Here is a 25,261-nt window from a genome sequence, read left to right on the forward strand (position 1 = left end):
GATCCTTTTGGATCTTTTTCATATCAGAACCCAATTTTTCACGAAAAAATAATATCAAATTTCGCCACCAAACTTGAAATTTTGGGATTCACCCATTTTATGTATTTTCAAGTTATTTAGGGGCTTAATATAATCGATTATTAATCAATATACAGTCGATTAGCGGGCAACATTAATAGGTTTACGTAGTACCGTTTTTATTCGTTCCCAGTCCAGCAACGAAGCATGAAAAGTAGGTGTGGTAATAATATATATATTATGAACTGTGGAAAATGTATGTTATTCGTATTTTACCACATAAAAAAGTACCAGGAAAACATAAAGTAATGCGGGTTAGATAAAAAGGCAGTGTATTCGGGCCCTGCGACCCGTGAACTAAGCGTCCCGCTTTCTTCGCTCGGATTCATGCCCTTTTGGTTTTATTTATGCCGTTTTGGGAGGAGTTCCTGTTTTATTTCGACTGTTTGTGCGATGGAAGATTTTTGAAATTTGTGTTCGACTGTGCGGGTAACCTCTAGGCGATGTTTTCTATTAACACCTGGTAAAGGAAATCACGATAAGCCGTTTAGCTTTTCATGGAAAGAAGTCTGACAGTTCTTCAAATTTGTTTGTTTTGTTTTTTAAGGTTCTTTATTGGTAATAGTAATTATAAATGTTGACTCATAAAACATAGTCAGCGAGAAACAAAACGTCAATTTAAATTAAAAAGTTAACAAGGTAAGTGACTTTTAAAAAACTTATAAAAGAAAACACATAAATTGTATTCCTACATCTTTACGTACATTATACACTTCACTGTATAACTAACTGCACACTTTATAATCAACTTGGACAAAAAATATTTTTCCCTTAGGTAATACTAGAAATTAACGTAAAGGCTATAGGCGAGTGTTATTAAGTATGTAAATTATCTTTTTATATATTTGTTTTCGATAAATTTTAATTCTAATTGCTTGAAATTGGAGATTTTGTAGATTTAAATGCTCTCTCCGAATTTCAACGATGCCAAAACTCATACATAAAAACAAAGTGCTTTATTTGTAAGAACATAGGTAAGTACAAAATGATCTTATAGCTAGGATGTCCGCCATATTCGACCTTATAATTCAGGTATACAAATTAAAATTATATATCATGCATGAAAGCAGCATAGTATCCCTTAGAGAATCAGAGAGTAAAAACGAGGTGTTTAAATGAAATGAAAGAAAGAAAAAAGAAACGATTATTATAAAGGGACACCACAGTAACAAATATAAAACAATACATGGAATAACACATAACTTACAATCAAAACTTGAAAAACAACTTACACAACAGAGTACAAATAAATAGAAAGTTAACATTAAGACAATTTGTAATAGAGTGTATGGACTTGTCAACAATGGTGGTGTCCTTTATAAAAGGGCCTCACTCAGCACAAGCCGCGGCGCGAGCCACAACGCTGGTATTCTGTGGATCCTGCTAGGTGAACCTGATGACATCTTGATGATGAAACGAACGATTTTCAGGATTAAAATAATAAATACACCACAATTTACTTTCATTATACGTTTATTTATCGCCATTAAGAACGTGACACCCAATGACAGTTTTTAATTTATATATTACATAATATATATTATAATTTAAACTAAGAAACACATGTATCACAGAACATTTTGATAGTGCTCGGAATTGACCATAATTATATTTTCATAGCGTGGACATCACAATATAAATAAAACATCGAAGAAGAGCACATTAAAAGTAATAACTATTTTAACGTTTTGAAACTTAAGGAGATAAGCAGTATTTACATTATATTTATACAATATTTTATATTAAATAAACATTTTTTAAATTTAAATTCAAATGATTAAGAACAGGAATTCATTCTTATAATTTTATTTTTATACACTTATGTTTACATAAATTTAAATAACGAACATTTAAAATAAATTCCCAAATAAATTATAACAAAAACGTTCACATTTTGACCTCGAAAAAATTATTAAAAACTTATCTCCCAAAGTTTTATTAAAATAAATTAAAAGAAGTTAATAGATTTTCATAATTTTAATAATTTAGACATCACCTACCTAGTTCTCATAGTATATACATTGTACACAATAATTATTATTTAGAATAATAATAGATTTGGCACGCCAGAAGTGATTTTAATAAAACATGCAGTCCGTGCAATTAAATTAAAATAACGTTACAAGTTTCATTAACACAATAATAATATTTTAACCTGAAATGAAAATGTTTGAATAGTTTGTAACTTGCAAAGCAAAAACGAATTTATTTTGAAAGTATTTAAATAGTTTTGGTTATTAAAACCACAACTCTGCGTAAATTATAAATTGTGTTGAGTTTGGGCCGATACTTAATATGTTTAAAATAATAGTTTTTTATAGTGATTTAAAGTAATTAGTATTTCGCTATTAATAATAGCTGTACAAGTATACTTAAAATCAAAATTATATAAGAATGGACCGCTATCTAATAGTATTCGTCATTCTAAAAAGAGTTTTATAGTTTTGAGAAAAATCAATTAAATTAAAACCTAAGTACACAAATGCAAGCCTACAAACAATATGCACAAAAGATCAATGTTTTTATTTAAAATTTAATTTATAAGTTAGAAAAACATAGATAACTACGCGGTTTTAGCTATGCGATTAGTAGAATTGGCGAGAAATATCTCTATTTCATTCGTATCACACAAACATACGTCATAATAATTTTGATTGCAAAAAGATTAGAGATAGTCTATCCATCTTGCCAAACAAAGGTATATACGGTATATATGCCAATGATTCGATCTAAGCTTGGGGCGTAGATAATGACATGTATCATTTGATTCATAGAGTTAATATTAATATACAATATGTTAGTGACACTATAACGAATACTGAGGGGAATGTTTCAGACTGTGATTCTGAGTTGATATCAAGTGGAATTTTCTGTCGAAAAATTCATGATTATGTTTTTTTTTAGCTTCATACTTTTTCGACGGAAAATTCCACTTGATATCAACTCAGTACCATAGTCTGAATCATCCCTCAGTTTTCGTTACGATGTCACTAACCTGTTTTAACCTCACTTTATAGAGAAAACCATGTAAGCCTTTTCGGATCGAAATTAACAAAACCTTTCAATAGACAAGCTAATTTCAATCCAGGTATAAATTTGTGGTCCCAATTTATACCCGGAGTGAAATTAATAATGAAAAAATTGAGGTTTTGTTGAATAAAATCACAAAGAATGTGATATTTCTAAAAGGCGTTTCACTTGGTTTTCTTGGCGAAGATGTGTGTAGGAGCCGTGGCGCTTGCCTCTCACTTTAAGGTCGCAGATTTGAATCCATCACAGGCCTAAACCAATGATTGTCGAATTTGTTTTCGAAATTCATAATTGGATCACAAATAATAATCACGTGCTCAGCGGTGATGTAAAACATCGTGAGGAAACCCACAACCCACATTCACGAGAAATGCATTTTCGGAGGTATGTGACCTAACCTGTATTGGGTTGGTTTTCCCTTCGCGGGTTGGATGGCAGACAGGCAGCCGCTTCTGTAAGAACCGGACCTGTTAAATCTTCAGGTTAGGTAAGCGGACCCTGTGAGAAACGGGATAACGCTAGGGAGATGATGATGGTGATACGTAGTATGTGTATGCGTGAGGAAGAAGAACATTTTTTTTAATCAATGACGTCATAAAATTCTTTGCCATATCGGAACAAATGACGATTTGAGTACGGCCACGAGTACTAATATATATACACCTTGAAACCATGTCACATTAACACTTTTGACAAATTAAACCGTAAGTCTCATTAAATGTCAAATATGACAGTGCGACAGGGTTCTAAAGTGGGTACATGTTACTGCTCATGACTGTACAGGGTAGATGTCAACCACTGAACCGCCACTGAACTTTACTTTATGAGTTTGAATTCATGTTTTGATCAAAAAAATTGGTATCACGTGATTTCTAGGATACGTGCTTGATTGATTGTTAACCTTCAAGCTAGGCGCGCGTAGTCGACTCGACCGCGCTTAGTACATTTTCGTTCATATTATTATTATTACCTATTAAATTTATTTGTCACTATTAGTAGCCTGTCGCTATGTCATTGGGAGTAAAACAAAGAATAAACCGTGGCTCGGGGCGCTCCCACCACTCCATAGATCGCAATTGTTTTAGTCCCTTTTTTTTTTTTTTGACGTGACTTATTGTAGATTTGCCGCAGATGGCATTAACTACTTGGCCGGACAAATGGGGAGCGCTGAAGGCTCTCACCCGGTACAACGTTTAAGACAACAGGCCTGAGGGTGCCCAGTTGGGCGCGAACCTCGGCTCAGGGCGTCGTCTGAGAGGAAAAATATTTGAAAGAATTAATCGACCCCAGTGGGTCGATAGCGATAAGCGCTGAATGAGGGAAATCGTCGACCACGCCGGCGGGGTCGGTATCGGGGTCCAGAAGTGTTTGGTGTCGCGAGCAGATTGGCTGCCTCTATGGCTAGAGTAATCGGGTCGTCGGGATCGTATATTACGTCCTTCGGACGCCGATACTTTTCAGTACCATCCCTAAGCGGGATGTATTCGGAAGCCGCAACTACCAGGGGATTCGGGTGGTGCGGAGCAGAATCGAAAAAACGTTTGGAAGCTAATTTGAGCCATTGGGCAATGGTTGGCAGACCTAGGTCAATGTGCAGATTTTCATTGCGAAGGAACCACGGAGCTCCCGTGGCTTTCCGCATGAAACGATTTTGTATTACCTGTAGACGGTGGATTTGAGAGGGACTCGCATGAGCGAAAACTACCCCTGCATAGGTCATGATCGGACGGATGAAAGTCGTGTAGATTTTCACCTTATTCCTAAGGGACAATTTACTTCGCTTGTTAAGGAGACAATGAAGACGGCCCATTACAAACACGGCGCGATCGCGCACACGTTTGATATGGGCCTTGAAAGTAAGACGTCTATCTAAGACTACGCCGAGATATTTGACTTGCTCCTCCCTGTTTTAGTCCCGGTGCAGACAGATGCGGTGGAAATCCAAGCACATTTCGGATTATTATACATAGCGGGATTCTTGAAGACATCACACGCCAATTTTAATTAGGTTACTAATTGTTTATTTTTCATAATTTTAATTACTTTTTTTTGACAAATTATACTTTAAGGACAATGATAATATATGTAAGTACAAATAAATAAATAATTATTAAATAATTTGTGCTTTATTTCCTTTATACATCCCAAACGTCTTTGCGGTTACGCGCGCCCGCTGGCGTCAAAAGACCACGCGCCTGCTTGAAGGTTATAGGTTCCTGGCACATGAGACGTGATGACAACCTAGGTAAACTTTTACAAATTGCCAACTGTGAACTTATGACGTCATAACTCTATGTCGCCGAAAAAAAAAAGTTTATTACTTGCATTCTTACCCTAAAATCGCATATCGCAGCCGCAAAGCCTTCACCACTATGGCACAGAAGGATCGCAAACAAGATTCTTAAAAAAAACATTGCTTAAAACATAACAATTTAACAACAACATAAAAACCCTTAATATTAACACGTATGTTTACAACAACATTACATTATATATTTTTAATTTTATACACCATATAATTTAATCATTTAAGCCTAATACACACAGCAGCGATATCGGGAGCATTCCGGGGCGGGATTTGTATGGAACTATTCTGTATTGAAGTGTACGGTCACGAGTACTAACAACACATACATAACATACAGTAACATATACATAGAGTACATTAACTTTTTTGACGAATTAAACCGTAAGTCTCATTAAATTTCATTGTATGATAGTGCGACTCAAGACTGTACATACCAACTCGACCATAACATAACATAACCGTTTCAGCCTTGATATGTCCCACTGCTGGGCACAGGCCTCCCTTTTATCACCCCGAGGGGGTATATTATATAACAAGCAGGTGATTCATCCTAAAATGTCCTAGTCAAACAAAGGGCACTAAGTAATTTCGACAATGCCCACACCGGGAATCGAACCCAGACCTGCAGATTGTTAGCGCGATGGTCTAACCACTAGACCACTGAGACTAACAAATTCACTTACTAAATTTTTCAGACATTACAAAAATCCCGCTTGCGAACCGCTCCCGCTACGGCGAGTGTGTGTCGAGACCTTTAATTTTGACGTGTCCAGCTCCCGTATCAACATATGTAAATATAATATTAGTTTACAAATATTTACGTTGCGTAAAACATCGAAATTCAGTGCTTGCTATTTATTTATAGAATTATTATAATTAATATTATTTTTTTTTGACAAACTTACAATTAATTCCACTGATTTGTTGCTTTATCATGTAACGAAAATAAATTACTAAAATATTAACTGACTGGCGATACATCGGAATGACGTCATGACGATGATATTGAGGAGAAAAGGTAATATAACTTCACTAACGAAGTCCCTTACCTAAAGCATAGAATGAGGAATAATACTACGTATAGAATGGCAACTCTTCGCTCCCCACCAGCGTCTAGGCTAGGTTTACCTCACCCGCCCCCGAACATAGTTTAGACTTGAATCGTTTGGCGTCAGACGTCACACACACAGATGCGCGTGTACGATAACGTCAATGTGTGGTGTCTGCGTAAAGGCCTGTGCCCATTATCATCATCAAGCCCATTAACGTCCCCACTGCACGGGCCTTCCGGGATAGGGAGATCGGGCCTTAAACCATCACGCGGGCCCAGTGCGAATTGATGGTTATTAACGACTGCTAATGCAGCCGAAGCACGGAGGAGCTCGAGATGAAAACTTTTTTTTGTGGTCACCCATAGGATGGGTTTGCGAAAGTTGCTTAACTTCAACAATCGCAGACCGAGCGCGTTTACCGCTGCGCCACCGAGCTCCTCACTGCCCACTATACCGTATCATAATAGGACCGTGGCAGGAAAGACCTGGCGCGTGCCGGACGCCCACTATATTCATATTCATATTCATAATTTATTGGTAATAATTCGTATTACATGTCAAGATAAAAATTAGTCACATTACAATATTAAAAATTAAAATAAAATTGTTACATCAATACATTCATACAAATAATGTACCTACACAATATTTGAACTGTACTGTCCAGTACCTAATTATCTAAATTACAAATTAATAAATTCATCGTAACTATAGAACGTGTGCTCAAGAAGCCAACGTTTGAGTCGCGATTTAAAACAAGGTATAGACGGTGCGTCAGTGACGTGTGTCGTATATGCCCACTGCAACGGAGCAATCCCGTTCTATCTCAGTCTGTAGGGTGCATGGCCGGTCCCTTGCATGGTGTTAGGTTACTCGAAGGACCAATGTTAGGTTTGGGGTGTAAGGTTCCTAATGGCTGTGAGGACTGGTTATCTGAGGCTAAGGCTGAGATTGAAACGTCCAGAAGTTAGCAAAATTCACTGAATTTAATTAAATTCGTACAAAAAATGTTCACATTACAGTAGTTAAATGGAGAGCAAGAACGGAAGTGAAGAGACAAAAATGTTGTCACACTAAAAAATATAAATTTAATGTTGGGGTTGCCAACACATGCCACGCTACGGTGACGGAACTGTCTAGTAGGCATTGTGCTATAGAAATCCATGGTCCAGGTCCTGGTATGGCACGGTGTAGTTCTTTTTTTTACTTATTGTAGATTTCCCGCAGCTGGCATTAACTACTTGACCGGACAAATGGATAGCGCTGACGGCTCTCACCCGGTATAACGTTTAAGACAACAGGCCTGAGGGCCCAGTTGGCTGCGAACCTCGGCTCAGGGCGTCGTCTGAGAGGAAAAATATTTGAAAGAATTAATCGACCCTAGTGGGTCGATAGCGATAAGCGTTGGTTGAGGGAAATCATCGATCACGCCGGCGGGGTCGGTATCGGGGCCCTGAAGTGTTTGGTATCTGATTGGCTGCCTCTATGGCTAGAGTAATCGGGTCGTCGGGATGGTATATTATGTTCTTCGTATATGGTGTAGTGGACACGGACCTTAACAGACAGCTCAGTGACGTGTGGTACCCCATTGGGCTATAGTCGTGAACGTATACTGTTATGTTATGTGAAACCTAGTACTAACATATAGAGGTTAGCCCAAATATTCATGGACCGACTGCCATTGATTGACAGTGTGAATTTGTGTGGCTTTAAAATCATTTAGATTCCAATTCAAATAACCATTTCATTTTATGATTTTCCATTTGGGCCAAAATTTCATAATTTACTAACTTAATCAATCGTATTTTACGATTCGACGCTCTCGCCACCAAATTGCTCATTGGTTCTTACTTCAATAAAATTATTATACAAATGCGGTTTGTGAATATACAGGGTGTTAGTGACACAGTACTGAACACTCAGGGGAATGATTCAGCTCATGATTCTGAGTTAATATCAAGTGGAATTTTCCATCGCAAAATTTATGTAAACTATTTTGTGTGGTTCAAATCATTTTCGATTCGATATTTTTGCGATGAAAATTCAACTTGATATCAACTCAGAATCATAGTCTGAATAATCCGTCAAAGTTTTCGTTACGGTGTCGCTAGCGGCCTGTATAATATTCATAGGAATACCATTTTCATGTAACTAAATTAATTATTTTATTGACTTTGCAGTTCATATAATTTAATTTAACATTAAACATAACATTATAAGTTGGAAATTCGATGCTTTATGTATGAATAATGTTTAATCAACTTTTAACCCCACTATATAGTCAGTTATATTTGAGTAATCGGTTTAATAAGGTGAACGTACTGTGACCTAAAAAGTATCCCTCAAAACTGCAATTTTGCAAGTCCATAACTCTTTGGACTAAATGAGCGTATAACTCATTCCACTCTTTCGGATTTATTCCGCCGGACTAAATTGTCTTTTACTACAGTTTCACTGTAGACTTTCTGTTATGGGATATACCCACTGCAAAAGTAAACCCTGATGCACACAGAACTGGCAACGCCGACCAGTGACATGGAGTAAAGAATGTTTACTGCGTGTAGGACGGTAACTCTGCGCCCCGCATCGAATCGGCGCCGAGCTGGATTCACCTCACGCCCTTTGGTATTTAGTCTAAATTGCCGCAAGATGCTGAGGAGTAAGGGAGAGCTCGTGCGGACTGTCTGTCTCGCTCGTGGTAAGATAGCACGTGGTAAGAATATGTTTTTTGTATGGAGTGTCTGGGGTGTTCTAGCGGGCCAGAGCCCGTGGTTTTGTTTTCAATTCCATACAAAATACTTTGCCCAATTGTCGCGCTCTTTGTGTAGCAAGTGTATAAACTAAAGTTCATTGAGCTCTGACATTTTGGGCATGTTTTAAAAAAGATTGAAATATGTCGCGGGGGCAAACATTATAATCCGGTTTATTTGTCTCTCGCTATTTACTGAAGCACTATGCATGTGACATTAAACACTTTCGCGGTTTCCGGCAAAGTAGTTAATGACATCTACGGCAAATCTACAATAACTCACGTCAAAGAAACTTGCGCGCCACGTCGCCGGCAACATCGCCAAACATTTTTTTTTTAATAATGCTCGCATGGCTTCGTTGACAAAGCGTCACCAAAATCGCCAAGTAATTTACCTGCCGCACATTTAAATGTGAATTATTTGGCGACCATCGCCGGCGACGTGGCCATGGCGTCTCGGTAAGGCCGTATAATCAATTCTGGATGTGTTCACTTTGATAAGAATTACAAGTGTAAATTGTATCCGTAAATATAAACGGAAGATTTCTCAAAGCAAAATCCTTAGCTAAAAGCCAGTGTGTTCAAAAGTCCTATTTGTTCTTGGAAAACAAATTGGCTATTTACAAGTAGCACGAGATACAAGACTAGGATACTACGTATATACTTTACGTAGCACGGAAGACCGGCCCCAAATGCACTACAATTTAAATGCGCTGTTTAAAACCCCTGAACCGCAAAATTCTGAATGCGAGCTAGCGAATGGAATTGCTCATTGGACGAAAAAGCTATGAATACGGGAAAAGGGAAATTCGTATTTGTATCAAAATAATATTATCTAGTGCCTTTTGAATTAACAGCACCAAGTACCAATTTAGTTCGGGATTATCGTGTCAGTATTTCGTCGCCTTATAATGGAAACCAAGTGATTTAAATGTGTTTAACATTTTTGGTAAATCATATTCTGATGTAATTTGCTTCAATCAAACTTCGATTTCTTACAATTAATTTTGATCCAAGTAAAAATTAATACCACAATTCGTGTTGTTGATAAGTTAGCGTGCTCGACGATTTCCCTCATTCGCTTACCGCTATCGATCCACTAGCGTCGATTAATTCTTTCACATAATATGACTCCTTCAGACGACGCCCTGAGATTAGGTTCGCGCCTAACTGTCACCCTCAGGCCTGTTCTCTCAAATTTTGTACCGGGTAAGAGCCCGCAGCGCTCCCCATTCTTCTTCTTCTTCTTAATAAGAAGAAGAGAAGAATGGGTCTTCTCTTCTTATCGTGTGGGTTGTGACGTGGAATACCAACCTCATCAACCCTGGTGTCAGGGTTACTACTGACCCGCCAAAGGCCCCTGACATGGCTCATGTAACGACTACATACCTACATCAGTAAGTATTAACCGAGACCAACGGCTTAACATGCCTTCCTAAGTACGGATCATCTTACTTTCGGACAATCAGGCGATCAGCCTGTAACATCCTAACCAAACTACCGGGATTCGAACCCGGGGCCTCGGGATCGTGAGCTCAACGCTCAATTACTGGGCCACGGAGGCGCCCATTTGTCCGGTACAATAAATCACGTAAAACAAAGGTAAGTTAGTATTATTTTTATAGTAAGTTATAGAGGGGAGTTATTTTTAACGCGATGGAAATTATAATAGGCGGTGGAATGCAGAATGTCACTTTGCACATATTCTAACTCAAAACTTCGCCTCAACATCGGCTGCGAGTTGCCTTTTAATTACTTGGGACTCTTGTCTTCTCCATTAAAGGCATGAGCTTATATATAAGTATGATCCTGAACAATTAGTTCCATGGATAAAGCAACAAATATTGGTGCTTACACACTTTTTTGAAAGCATTTTCAAATTAATTGGAAATCTCTTTGTTACATAAAAACTGGATCCGATTAATACATTGAATTTCTTCACTGATATTGAAAAAAGATTTAAAATATCTGCAAGACCGATTTCAATTCAGATGATTGTACTCGTATTTATTGGCATCGAAAGCTATTAGGCAAATTAGTTGTCTAGCTCAAACAACGCCATCTATCGTGTGTTTGGATAACGTCGATTGGAAACTCCCACATTGAACTTTGTTTGGCTGTCACATGTTTACAACTTCATTGTTTATACAGGGTGTTAGTGACATCGAATACTGAGGGGGATGATTCAGACCATGACCATGTTTTTTTTAATTATTTTCAGTTCCATACTTTTGCGACGGAAAATTCTACTCAGAATCATGGTCTGAATCATCCTTCAAAGTTTTCGTTACGTACGTCACTCACATCCTGTATGTTATGGGTAGGGTGATAAACGTGGGACATGATATCTACAATTTTTAACCGACTTGAAAAAAGAACAAGATTCTATGTTCGACAATATTATAATAATTATTATAATGTATTTCATATATTGCACCTCTTTTTATTCTTCCGCAGTCATTCTAATACTACCTCTGGGTTGGCTGGAACAGATCTCTCTTAGAGATAAGTCCACCCTTGTAAACGTCCATTTCTTGTTTGTGATGTATCTAGTTGTTAAGTGCAATAAAGTGTATATATATAAACCAAATCACGATTTCCAAGTGTGTAAGCACTGAATGTGGAATCTTTACTAGCTAAACCTAACTTTCCACACCCCGGCTTCGAACCGGCTACACTTCTCTCAAGGCACTGTATTTAGAAAATATATGTAATAACATACATGTTACTAGCAATAGGATTTTCGCTTCTGGTAACATTGAACCTGTGAACAAAAAAAATAGTTTTAGCTTTACTGAGGTACTTGCATACATGGAAGAAAGAAATACCGTGACTAACACCCCGAATATATCTATATTATCATCATCATCGGCCCATTAACGTCCCTACTGCTGGGGCAGGGGCCTTCCCTATGGATGGATAGGGAGATCGGGCCTTAAACCATCACGCGGGCCCAGTGCGGATTGATGGTTATTAACGACTGCTAATGCAGCCGGGACCAACGGCTTAACGTGCCTTCCGAAGCACGGAGGAGCTCGAGATGAAAACTTTTTTTTTGTGGTTACCCATCCTATGACCGGCCTTTGCGAAAGTTCCTTAACTTCAACAATCGCAGACCAAGCGCGTTAACCGCTACGCCACCGAACTCCTCAATATCTATATACATGGTGTTAATGACACCGTACCAAATTCTCAGGGGAAAGATTCAGCTCATGACTCTGAGTTACTTAATGGAAAATTCATTTTATATTTACTCAGAACCATGAGCTAAATTATCCCCCTCAGTATTCTTTCACGTATTATTGACATCCTTTATTCAGAAATATTTAGTAATATATTTCAACTTTCGAAGCCGAATGTACAATGGTTTTGAAAATAATGGGCACTCAACTATATTCGCTCGGGTTGAAATAAATGGGTATCAGAAAAGTTCAGGGTAATTTTGAAGTGAAAGGATCCAATTAGTGATGGTGTAGTTCTGGCTGAGTGGTCTCTTTTTTATTTCACTGAACGCTTTTTGCTGTATTTTGCTGTTTTGAGGCAAAGGTCTGTTCCTTTCACTTGATGAGGCAATGAAGCTAACTGTGCCGATGTTTCTTTATTCACCCGGGTTTTTACTGTTAGGAGGAAATAAATTGGAACACTTTCAGTTAGTATCATGGATTTTAGTATCATGAAATAAATTGAAGAGAAGGCGAAAGTCGTGTCTTATAAAGAACTGAAAGAATAGGCCTTTGATAGACAAGAATGGAAAATGCTGTACCGACAAGAGCTTGGCTCTTAAATTGATGATGATGGTTATAGATGTAATAGTTGTGATATAAAAAGGTGAATTCCACTGTCGTTAATACTCATAGAAGGATCAATTTAAAGGAAAAATTTGCAACCCAAAGTCTAGATAAAAAGAACGTTTAGCAAAATTATCACAAGAACTACGGATCAAGATGACGATGAATGAAGATGATGGGGATGAAGTTGTGAAGTCGCAATAATAGTCATATCATTAAAAAAAAAACACAAAAATATATTACGGCACTAATGGCCACCTTACATATTTAGTTGTACCATCGGACGATCGGCCCATCGGGAGAAAAATCCCCTGTGATACAACCAATTGGTTGAACAGTTATTGCTAAACAGCATATACTTTCAGGCAACCTTAAACAACGTATATCCCACCCAATCGATCGATCGTTCCACACGCATGTTGATGAAGAACTCACCAGAAGCAGAAGTAAACATAGAGATGGCTGGCGAGCGCGCTACATAGATCGTCACGCTTGAGGACCTCGTGTGGGGGGGCTTGACAGGCTGCGTGGCCTCGCACCGGAGGTCCACATAGGGCCTCGGCGTGGCTATCTTCAGCCGCAGCGCCCTGTGACTCGCTCGGAGTCCGTCCACGTCGGGCGCTGACGTCTCCGTGTTGTCCGACATCCATGGTTCGATCTAGGGGTGCGAGAGATTTGTTTTAAAATACAATAAAATTAAATTAAAATTTTAAAAAACCCTTAACCAGAAGTAAAGTACGCTTACAGCAGACTAGCTCAGTGGTTCCAGAAGACATTATTGTTTCAAATGTCAGATCCCACATAAAATATATTATGCTTGCAAGCAAACTGAGCGTGTAACATTTCTATCACACTTAACAAACAACCTGATGACCTTGAAGACCTGAATCGATTTCCACCAAACATAGCTAAGAACACTCAACTGATATACCTTTCAAACAAAAAAAAACCGTATTAAAATCGGATCATCCGTTTGGGAGCTACGATGCCACAGACAGACACATACACATTTACAGACACACACAGACACGTCAAACTTATAACACCCCGTCGTTTTTGCGTCGGGTGTTAATTGAATAGAATAGCTTATTATAAAAGGACGCCACACACAAAAACACGACAAAAACATCATTAAAAATTTTCACAAAACAATTACGAAAAAAAATCAGAACGGATGTTCGTCGAAATGATCATAAGGTGGTGGTGGACGTCCTGAGATAAAAGAACCTCACTCAGCACAAGTAATTAATCAGGTAATTGCTGCTTTAAACATAATGATGCTACCTACCTTCTCTGGTTTCCCATCGATGTACCACATGAGGTTAGCCGGTGGGAAAGCGTAGTCGGTGGAGCAGTTGACTATTACGTCTTCATTCATCTGTACCGTGGCTGGTGCTCCTGTGATCACTGGGTCCTTTTTCAACGCCACTGTGTGGAAGACGAAGAAGGTTTTAAGGTAAAAATCTTTCATCCTACCGTCGTCGTCGTTTTCGGAAAACGAAATAAGCAGATTAACGGTGATTATTTGTCGATTGACGATGAGCTCACGACTATACCCCAATTGGAGTAGTATGAGGAACATCCATCGCAAGATGATGATACCCAAACATCACCGAGCTGTCTGTTTGACCAACGTGATAGGTGGTGAGCCGTATTGCCGTCTATAATGGTCGATATTGGGGTTTGATTGGGCGCCTCCCGATTGAGAAACAAGCCGGTGAACCAGAGGACCACAGTGACTATACTCTATATATGTATGTGTGTGTGTATGTGTCTATGTATGTATGTGTTGTGTGTCTATATGTGTTGTCTCTATATGTGTATGTTATGTACTGATAGTAACATCGCTATGAATACTAAAGGGGATGATTCAGACCATGATTCTGAGTTAATATAGAAAGAAAGAAAGAAAGAAACATTTATTACTTCGATAAATGAAAATATCAAGTGGAATTTCCTGTCGGAAAATTCTTTAAAATGTTAGCGCTTTTCTTTTAATTATTTTCAGTTCCATACTTTTACGGAAATAAAATTCTACTTGATATCAACTCAGAATCATGGTCTGAATCATCCTTCAAACTTTATGTTTTGATGTCACTAACACCCTGTACTTTATATTGATCACGATTCTTTTCACGGATAAAACTCGGGTATTTATTTTTCCAACTCAAACTTACCTGCAACAGTCAGATACTTGGTGAGTTTGACAACGGCAAACCGCGGACCTTCAGTGGAGACTTCACAGGTGAAGCCTATCCTCGTGTTGTACTTCTGGGAGAGAGCCACAGTGATGGTACAGTTGTGCATGGTGCAGGATCCCTTGGTGGTACCCCCGGTTGTCGTGTTGAACGTGCGGATTGGTGGCTGCAGAGAAAAGACAATGAATAGAAAGGACGCCCCAAATGGAAATGCAAAATGCAAATGGAATTCCATAGTCTCTGCTTACCCCGGTGGGAAATAGGTATGAGTTTATGTATGTGTATGTAATAGGTGTATGTATATGTAAAAAACAAAAGACAATAACATCATTTAAAATTTTCACAAAACAATAAAAGGAAGCAAAAAAATATAAGTTTAAAAACTAAAACTCTACGGACAAATCACGGTCTAAAAGGTATGAAACAAGAAAATAGGATATTTCTCTAAAATTCTTCCGAATAGTGATGTTTAAAAGATAACAGCGTATGCACATTTTTTGAGTTTGTTAACTTTTTAGAGCGTGGTTTGCTATAGTCATACCATCGACTTATCTTAATTAGCTACTTAACTGTTTTAGGATAAGTATTTTCGTATATACCTCTTCTAATATTGTTTTTCTCGAAAAAGTTTTATATAAACATTTTTCTTCAGTTGGTCACGTGACATTTTTCCCAGTGGCGTCACTTTTCAATTAACAAAGAAACTGTCAAACATTATAACTTGAATCCTGACAGGTGGCTTTTTTTGTGACATGTGACGTCACATGAAGCTCAATCATGGCCGCCCGTCGGGTCTTGTAATACAGAGATTAAAAAATGAATTCTTATTTTGTAAAAATTAAATATTTAAAAATGATTTTAACGAAAACAACTATTGGATAATTATTGTTAAATGATAAACTACCATATCCGACAAATTTCATATTTTATTGTTACAACTGTCAAATAGCCAATTATTGACTTCAACAACGCCATCGTCTGTCATTATAATAATTTTAATAAGTTCATTAGAATCGAAGCACTAAGAAAATTCATCAAAGAAATTGAACAATCAGTCAACTTCCTTCATTTCATCAGGCACATCAATCTGTAGGCACCAGGAAAACAGGAGGTAAGGACAGGTGAAGGTAATTAAGAACAATTCGTCAGAGTAACGGACCACCTGTTGGACGTTTGACCTGGATTGTCTTGGCCCACCTGATAGAATGGCAACAGGAACCGTTCTGACGGCTTCTTTATATTATTTTTTACAATAAGATTCCCATTGACATTCAGAATTTGCCTTTCAACTGTTTTAAGACAGTAGTTAAACAAAAACTTTACAAAAAAGGTTATTATAAAGTTAGTGATTATTTAGAAGATATGAATGCATGGGATTAACTGTCTGAGAACTGATATTAGGCAGCTAAATTACTCAATTGTATACCAATATTTTATGTTTATTTTTATTTTTGTAAAGAACGTCTAGGGCCCTGTGCCGAGGTTTTTCTTGCAGCTTCTTTTCCCCGGCTATACAGGTTGTGAGAAGCTGCAGTAGTTTTAGGCGGATGAGACGTTTGTTATGTAAAAATTTACGATTGAAAGGGTAACTATGTTACCTACTGAATAAAGATATTTTTGAATTTGTAAGAACGCTTTTAACGTCAGTGAAGTTTGTATCAGGTTTCATGGTTGCTGCCATATTGATTACACAATAAGTAAGTAATATACGAGTTCTATGAAACGTACTTTTTTTTTCTTTTAATAAGTCGCTACTTCAATCGTTAGCTTCATTGTAATTCAAGCGGTGGAAACCGTTAAACTCGTTGATTTTTAGATTATAGAGATATACTTTACTTTTTATAGCCTATTTAACACTTTAATAATAATCGTTACATGAGCCATGTCAGGTCTTAGGCGACTCAATAGTAACCCTGACACCAGGGTTGATGAGGTCGGTACTCCACCTCACAACCCACACGATAGGAGAATAGATAGATTAAATTGTCTTAAGGGGCCTCTACGTGTTGGCTTCGGCCCCACCCACGCCTTCCAAAAGTCCGGGCCTCCATAGGCCCGAGACAAATATAATAATAATAATAGAAAAGTTTATTTAGGTAAAACCTTACTTGAGATTAGGCAGGTGTTTAGTTAGGATTTATTTTGAAAAAGGATTATGTTTTATTTTTTAGCAGATTTATATCCAGTTTTCAGTCCAGTTATAATCAGGTTACCAGGTTAACAAAGGAGCCATGAAATAAAAAAATCCGGCTCATTTGCACTGTCAGAATTTTCAGTGTTATACGGAAAATTATAATCACTATCACAGAACAGATAAGGTCGATTTATGTTGTGTGAATTTGACATTATTCGCCGAGTTTTTATGATGACGTCATCAGAATTTTTAAAATGATTAAAACTAAAATATTCTGGGTGGTTAAAATGGCCATATCGAAGCAATGCATCTAAGAAAGCAATATTGCTATTTGACATTTGTTTGTATTGCGCACTTAATTTTATATGCGCAAATGTCAAATTGCAATTATGTTTTTTTTTAGATGAATTGCTTCGATGTGGGTTTTTTAGTCTCTCTGTTCTGTAATAGTGATGGAAATTCTTACAACTCGTAAGAAGCGATTAAATTGGTCTGCAAGTTACTAACAACATATCTGATGGTAAAAATACTTCACAAATGAAATCCTTTCTACGTCGAAAACCTCAGATACGATATCGATAAGCAGTTTAGAACTGAAACTTTCGAGTTCAGTTTAGAAACTTGTGTTGCAGAACGAAACGTTTCTCAAGTGATCAGATACACATTTGAGGCAGGAAATAATAAGAAAGTACTTATGAACAATGAGAAAACATCAAAGCTATAGCTCGTTAATTTAAAAAGTTATATTATAACATAACCCTACGCATCACCATACCACACATCTCTATCCCCGAAAATGTGACCTTTTTTTTGACGTGACTTATTGTAGATTGGCCGCAGATGGCATTAACTACTTGGCCGGACAAATGGGGAGCGCTGAAGGCTCTCACCCGGTACAATGTTTGAGACAACAGGCCTGAGGCTGCCCAGTTGGGCGCGAACCACGGCTCAGGGCGTCGTCTGTGAGGAAAAATAATTGAAAGAATTAATCGACCCTAGGGGGTCGATAGCGATAAGCGCTGATTGAGGGAAATCGTCGACCACGCCGTCAGGGTCGGTATCGGGGTCCTGAAGTGTTTGGTGTCGCGAGCTGATTGGCTGCCTCTATGGCTAGAGTAATCGGGTCGTCGGGATCGCATATTACGCTGAAAAGGTGAGCAAAAGTGTATTATATATACGTATATTCCACTTCTCGCCATCTGTGATAATAAGGGGCTTTTAGGCTACGTTCTCCAAAAAGAATATAGATGGCGTTGTACAGATTTCAGGTAATAATTACCAGTTTTCTCATTGAACATAATTATTCAAAAATATAATATTATGGCAGATGCATATATAAAAATAATAGTTACACATAATAGTAACAGCCTCCGTGGTATAGTGGTTAGAGCGTTAGGCTCACGATCTGGAGGTCCGGGTTCGATTCCCGATGGGGACATTGTCGAAATCACTTTGTGAGACTGTCCTTTGTTTGGTAAGGACTTTTCAGGCTTGAATCACCTGATTGTCCGAAAAAGTAAGATGATTCCGTGCTTGGGAGGGCACGTTAAGCCGTTGGTCCCGGCTATTAGCCGTAAAAAAACACCTCCACCAACCCGCAGTGGAGCAGCGTGGTGGAATATGCTCCATACCCCCTCCGGTTGATTGAGGGGAGGCCTGTGCCCAGCAGTGGGACGTATATAGGCAGTTTATGTATGATATTTGTAACAGTTATGGTACCTATAGAAATATGTTGCTACCAATATTGTTTCTTTTTATTTTGGTCAGAATAAAAATGGGTGGAAGATGACATTTGTACTGCGTGGGTGTTCTTCAGCGCTCCCCATTTGTCCGGCCGAGTAGTTAATGCCATCTACGGCAAATCTACAATAAGTAACGTCAAAAAAAAAATCTGCGTGGGTGTAATAACGGCGATTGACGAGTGACGAGTATGTCAGGATCGAAGTAAATTAAATTCTTAAGTCTCTGCTTACCCCGTTGGGAAATAGTGAGTTTACGTATGTACTTATGTAAAACCTAGTAAGCCCTATCAAGAAATTATGACAAAATAATGACTCGTGTGAAAAAATATTTGAGCTACACTACAATGATGGTTTTAACTCAAAGCTTTCGTAAAGCAATAGGGCAAAGGAACAGTATTTATAAAGAAAATTACTTAAAGGTGAAAAAGACAGCGTGCACATAATTAACAGCAATATATTACGTAAACGATCCACCTGTTTGCGAGAAGAGAACCAGAATTTGTAGCTCAGATTACCTTTTAAATTACTCAAATAAATACTTTGCGAACAAAATTAACGGAAATGTGGAGATTTTCCATGAGCCGTGGTCACGGCCGTGGCTACGGCCTCCGTGGTTCAGTGGATGAGCGTTGGGCTCACGATCCGGAGGACCCGGGTTCGAATCCCGGTGGGGACATATCACAAAAATCACTTTGTGATCCCTAGTTTGGTTAAGACATTACAGGCTGATTGTCCAAAAAGTAAGATGATCCGTTTTTCGGAAGGCACGTTAAGCTTTTGGTTCCGGTTACTACTTTCTTCTTCTTTGTTCTGCCTTTGGTGGCTAAATAATAACCCTGATACCAGGGTGGATGAGGTTGGTAATTCACCTCACAACCTACACGATAGAAAAGAAGATGACCCGTGGTTGAATGCCAATCGTCCTAAGAGTTTGTTTACCATGGCTTAAGACCACGGCTATCTCCTTAATAATTATCACTATTCGGAAGAATGTCAGAGATTTTGTTTCTTGTTTAATACTTTTTCAGCGCGATTATTCCGTATTCGTGTTTTAGATTTTAAACTTTTTTTTAGATCATATTTGGACTTCGTATCAACAGTGGCTGCAAGTTGTCTTTGATAACTTGTGGCTCTGCCCACCCCATTAGGGATTACGGGCGTGAGTTTTTGTATGTATGTATGTTTTTAGATCATTCAAATTCACTTTGAATCGTCAATTTTCGCATAACGAACGTCTCATCCGCCTAAAACTACTGTAGCTTTTTACAACCTGTATAGCCGACGAAAAGAAGCTGAAAGAAAAACCTCGGCGCAGGGCTTTAGACGTTCTTAAAAAAACATACAATTACGAAATTAATTACATTGGCCGTTTGTATAAATTAAGCGTTCAGTTTGAGACCTGAATTGGATAGCAATAAGGCTTTCTTGAAACTTTTATTGCTTTTGAACTGACCTGCTGATCCGGAGTAAACCGGAATATCTCGTTATTGTCTCGGTACCACTTGACGGAGTGCAGAGGGGGGTCCCCCCTCTCGTTGACGTAGTGGCACTCCAGCCGGGCTTCCTTCCGGGGGTCCCCGTATTGGGGGACTTCGAGGTTGGTGATGTTGTGGGCCGTGGCTATCACTGCAACAAAAATAATATGCAAATTAGGTCGTGGATTCAACGATCTTCAGGAATATTTGATTGGTTGGAGAAGAATATTTGGCCAATAGCTGGGCCAGTTAATGTGCGACATCATAAGCAAATACATTATACTCGTATAGACAGGCATGACCAAAAATGGTTACACATTTGTCTCGGACAGATAAATGTGTAACCATTTTTAGTCATGATTAGGATCATCATAATTTATTATCAATTTTCTAACTTGGAGTAATATCTATGATACAATTTGTTGTCATAGACACCATAAATGAGTTGATATCATGGATTCATGGACGACTTCAACGATATTAAGGGTCCTATCTATCTAGGATGCCATGTTTGCGCGACTGTGGATGCGCAACCAACAAAATTGTATACTTAGTATCTTGTTGGTTACGCAACCTGGTGAGTTAGCGTTAATACAATTGCATACAATTTGGTACCAGATTATTCTAGCCATAGAGACGACTAATCAGCTCGCGACACCAAACACTTCAGAATCCCGATACCGACCCCGCCCGCGTGGTACACGATTTCCCTCTATCAGTGCTTATCGCTTTCGACCCATTAGGGTCGATTAATTTCTCAGACGACGCCCTGAGCCGAGGTTCGCGCCCAACTGGGCACTCTCAGGCCTGTTGTCTTAAATTTTGTACCGGGTGAAAGCCCTCAGCCCTCCCCATTTGTTCGGCCAAGTAGTTAATGCCATCTGCGGCAAATCTACAATAAGTCACGTCAAAAAAAAGCAACCGTGAGTGGTGGCCTAGTGAGATAAGGTCATAATTTATCATTAGTTTATTAAAACGACCTGAAAATCTGAGCTCATTCTGGTACAGAATGCACATACTCTGATTCAACTTAATTTCAGAACAAAAGTGGCACAACAAAATTTGCAATTCGTGCAAATTCAAAAGCAGTTTTTCCTTAATCAATTTACAATCTGCCTGGCAAAACCCGGTGTGAAATTAGTTTAGGAGAAACAAGTTTAATCATAGTTCGGTGTTGTGAGCAAAAACGAAGTTGCATAGTGCACATGCATTTATTACCCGGCGGGAACTGTGCGAATTGCTGTTCCGAAGACTTTTTGTGACGTCAACAGACGTATTACGTGATACATACATACATACATAAACTCACGCCCGTAATCCCTAATGGGGTGGGCAGAGCCACAAGTACTCAAAGACAACTTGCAGCCACTGTTGATACGAAGTCCTAAGATGAATTATGATGAACCTTATGGTGATAAGGGATCAGCCTATCGCCCATAACATTAGCCCGTCATTTAGAGGACACAATCCCTCTGTCGGTTTTTACGACATGCCCGGGAAGACAAGCAGCTGAACGTGTTCTATGTTTTTTATTTGCTCCCAGAACAGCATAGAAGCACGTGATGATTAGAATAGAATAGAATAGAATAGAAATAGTTTATTATGAAAGGACGCCACACACAAAAAGAAAGACAACAATATCATATCTTATTTCCACTAAAACAATTACAAAAAAGCAAGAAGGATGTTAGTCGAAATGATCATAAGGTGGTGGTGGACATCCTGAGATAAAAGGGCCTCACTCAGCACAAGTCGCGGCGCGAACCACGACGCTGACATTATGTGGACCCTATTGGGTGACGCACGAACATCGCGTTCCATAAACATTACGTATTACGTGATATTCTGTATTATTCATCTCTAGGCTTCTTGGTCTAGTGGTTAGAGCATATGACTCACAATCTGGGTGTCCGGGGTCGATTCCCAATCGGGACATTGTTGAGTTCAGTCTGTGAGTCTGTCGTTTGTTTGGTAAGGACATCGCATCGCCTCTTGTATCACCTAATTGTCCGAAAAAGTAAGACGATTCCGTGCTTCGGAAGGCACATTATGCCGTTGGTCCTGGCTATTAGTCGTAAAACACCTCCGCCAACTCGCAGTGGAGCAGCGTGGTAGTATAATATGCTGTTTATGTTATACAGGCTTATCACGCAATTGACCGCAAGTACCTTTTACCTTTTATCTATAGAAGACCTAGAAGGCCGTATATCGATCAAATTGGAGATGTCCTTAGAAAAGGTTTAGTACGATCTACTCTGAACCGGAGTGCTTGTATGAAACGATTGATGAATGTGGAGGAAGCAAGAGAAGTGTATCAGGATCGAAGCAAATGGAATTCCATATACTCTGTTTACCCCGGTGGGATATAGGCGTGAGTTTATGTATGTATGTAAGAAGATCCTTTAGATGGCACCTGCTGGTGTAACTAGTCGTGACATGAGCCATGTCATGGACTCTTGGCGGCCCAATAATAACCCTGACACCAGAGTTGCTAAGGATATTATTCCCCCACCTGACACACTCGCTCAGTGTAAGCCGTTACCAGAATCTCTTTTCACTACTTATTATTTCCAAGATTACGACTTCCTGTCTGTAAAATAAACATGAAACTATCTTGAAAATGCTACCGCGAAACCACTAAAACGCTTGCAAAATATAGCCACTCTAACACGCTCCACTAACAAAATACAGAGTGACGCCCGTCTTGTTTCAACAAAACGCTTTGCGCAGGACAAAATTGTTATGCAAATAACTTTATATGATGGTTTATCTTCTTATGCATATATAAGCTGTGCTAATTCCGCTCTTGTAGTAGCACCTGGGTCTAGCTTGAACTAGACGCTAAGCCCCACACTTAGCGCGTCGCCACTTCACAACTTCAAGCCGAAGCAAAACGATATTATTCCACTAGAGTTAAAGTTGTTATTTCTGCGAAGTTAAAGTTACGCTATGAACAAACAGACTGTGAGATAACGCTGTAAGTTATGGAATTTAATGTGAAATTGTATGCGGATGCGTCGGTACATGGCTGGTGTTTTGTCGCGATTAAATTCTGTATTAAGTTTGTTGCGTATTTCTTAATGGGGTTAATACACGGAACGGTGGAAGGAACTTCTCTTGCAGAGTAAGTATTTATAAGCATAACTTGTATGTGTACATCTACGCGTACCCGTGTTCCCGGGGGCGATTTCGGAAATATAAGAGACATGTAGGTCCTATTCAAGTCAGAGGTGTATGTAACTCGCATTTTCTCGTATTCACGGAAATACACAGTCGTTTGCGAGTTTACAGCATTGTATTTGAAATGTTTATTCGAGCTTGATATTTCTTGAAACTGTCTGACCTGTTAAAGAATATGAGTTTCTTTAGATAGGTTCAATGGCGTGATACTTATCACCTCTCACGCTGGTCTAACAGATGTGGGCTCATGTCAATGAACTTTATTGAGATCACAATCAATGTTAATATATTTACAATAAATTACTTCAGTCTTTCCTGTTCACTCATCGCAATCAGTTGTTTTATTCCAAACTCCACAGCTAGCAATTATCGATACACTTCACACATACATTCGTAGTTACTTATACTTAGTAGGTATACTTACCTATAACTGGTGACCCCGTTATTTTTGTTCGCGCCGCGTGTTACCGTTGCGTGTGATTTTAGTGTCGCGGAGACTGCACTGCACAACCTAATCAGCCTTCCACAAGCGGAAATCCCTGATCTGGTTTTCAAAAGGCACATAGTCTCCTTCACGACACTATGCCAGTAGATTGCGACGGCGAAGGAAACGGTGGCTGTCCCGGTGCAGGCGCCGAACTGGCAGCACTAGGCATCACGTCGAAGCTCCCAGAGTTTTGGACGGAAATGCCAAGGGTGTGGTTCGCGCAGTTCGAAACAATTATGGCTCCGCAGAAACAAGGTGACGAAGCAAAGTACGGCCTTGTCATATCCAAACTCGGCAAGGATGCGGTAAAGCAAGTGACGGACATCATTGTCTCCCCACCGGACACACATAAATACAACGCCATAAAGGAAAGACTCCTAGCTGTGTATGAAGAATCGGCTGAGCGGCAGTTCCAGAGGTTGGTTAGTGAAGTAGAGCTAGGCGATCAGAAACCGTCACAACTGTTGAGACGTATGAGAGACCTGGCGAGAAATAGTCACGTGACTGAGAAAGCTCTACATAACCTCTGGATATCGAGACTGCCAGATCACGTACGAGCTGTTTTGATGGTAAGCCAAGATCAGAAACTTGACAATTTGGCAGCCATAGCCGACAAGATAATGGAAGGAAGATCAGCCGAGGTATCAGAAATAGCCGCCGGCCAACCACAGATTATGACAGAGCTGCTGAATCAAATCAGTAAACTAACCATGGAGGTAGCAGCCCTAAAGTCAAACATGCACCGACGAGAGCAACATCGAGACTACGGGCGCAACCGAAGTCGCTCACGCCCTAGGTCCATCTCCCGCCCAAGGATAACGCCTGACAACCCCAAGTGGTTATGTAAATATCACCTGCGGTACAGACATCGTGCACGCAACTGCGAATCGCCGTGCAATTGGAGAAAACAGTCGGAAAACTAGGTTCGGCGTTGACAGAGGCGGCCGTCAGCGCTATTTTACCATTAAACCGCCTATGCGTTACCGACCGCAAAAGTGGGTACCGTTTCTTGGTTGATACCGGCGCTAATATATCAGCAA

General features: G+C 39.1%; 2 protein-coding genes across 3 annotated transcripts in view; both read right to left on the bottom strand.

Annotated features, from left to right (window-relative positions):
* Nucleotides 1-25,261, bottom strand: part of LOC126369262 (uncharacterized) — a 341,394-nt gene that overhangs the window by 280,801 nt on the left and 35,332 nt on the right. Inside the window, exons 2-6 of one of the 2 annotated variants that reach the window (XR_007566672.1) lie at nucleotides 20,533-20,705; nucleotides 15,183-15,369; nucleotides 14,294-14,433; nucleotides 13,441-13,663; nucleotides 7,796-11,981 (exon numbers count right to left, since the gene is read on the bottom strand). Coding sequence is in view for 1 of the 2 variants with exons in the window: in XM_050013615.1 (XP_049869572.1) it covers nucleotides 11,890-11,981; nucleotides 13,441-13,663; nucleotides 14,294-14,433; nucleotides 15,183-15,369; nucleotides 20,533-20,705 (815 nt within the window). In the remaining variant the exon portion in view is untranslated. Of the gene's footprint in view, nucleotides 1-3,514; nucleotides 11,982-13,440; nucleotides 13,664-14,293; nucleotides 14,434-15,182; nucleotides 15,370-20,532; nucleotides 20,706-25,261 lie in introns of those variants that run through there. The other variant, XM_050013615.1, reaches the window with a different exon arrangement.
* LOC126369198 (uncharacterized) overlaps nucleotides 1,534-25,261 on the bottom strand; it is a 456,612-nt gene continuing 432,884 nt past the window's right edge. Inside the window, exon 15 of the transcript XR_007566668.1 lies at nucleotides 1,534-3,506. The gene's annotated coding sequence lies outside the window, so the exon portion shown is untranslated. The remainder of the gene's footprint in view (nucleotides 3,507-25,261) is intronic.

Source organism: Pectinophora gossypiella, chromosome 8, assembly GCF_024362695.1.
Source record: "Pectinophora gossypiella chromosome 8, ilPecGoss1.1, whole genome shotgun sequence".
NCBI lineage: Eukaryota > Metazoa > Arthropoda > Insecta > Lepidoptera > Gelechiidae > Pectinophora > Pectinophora gossypiella.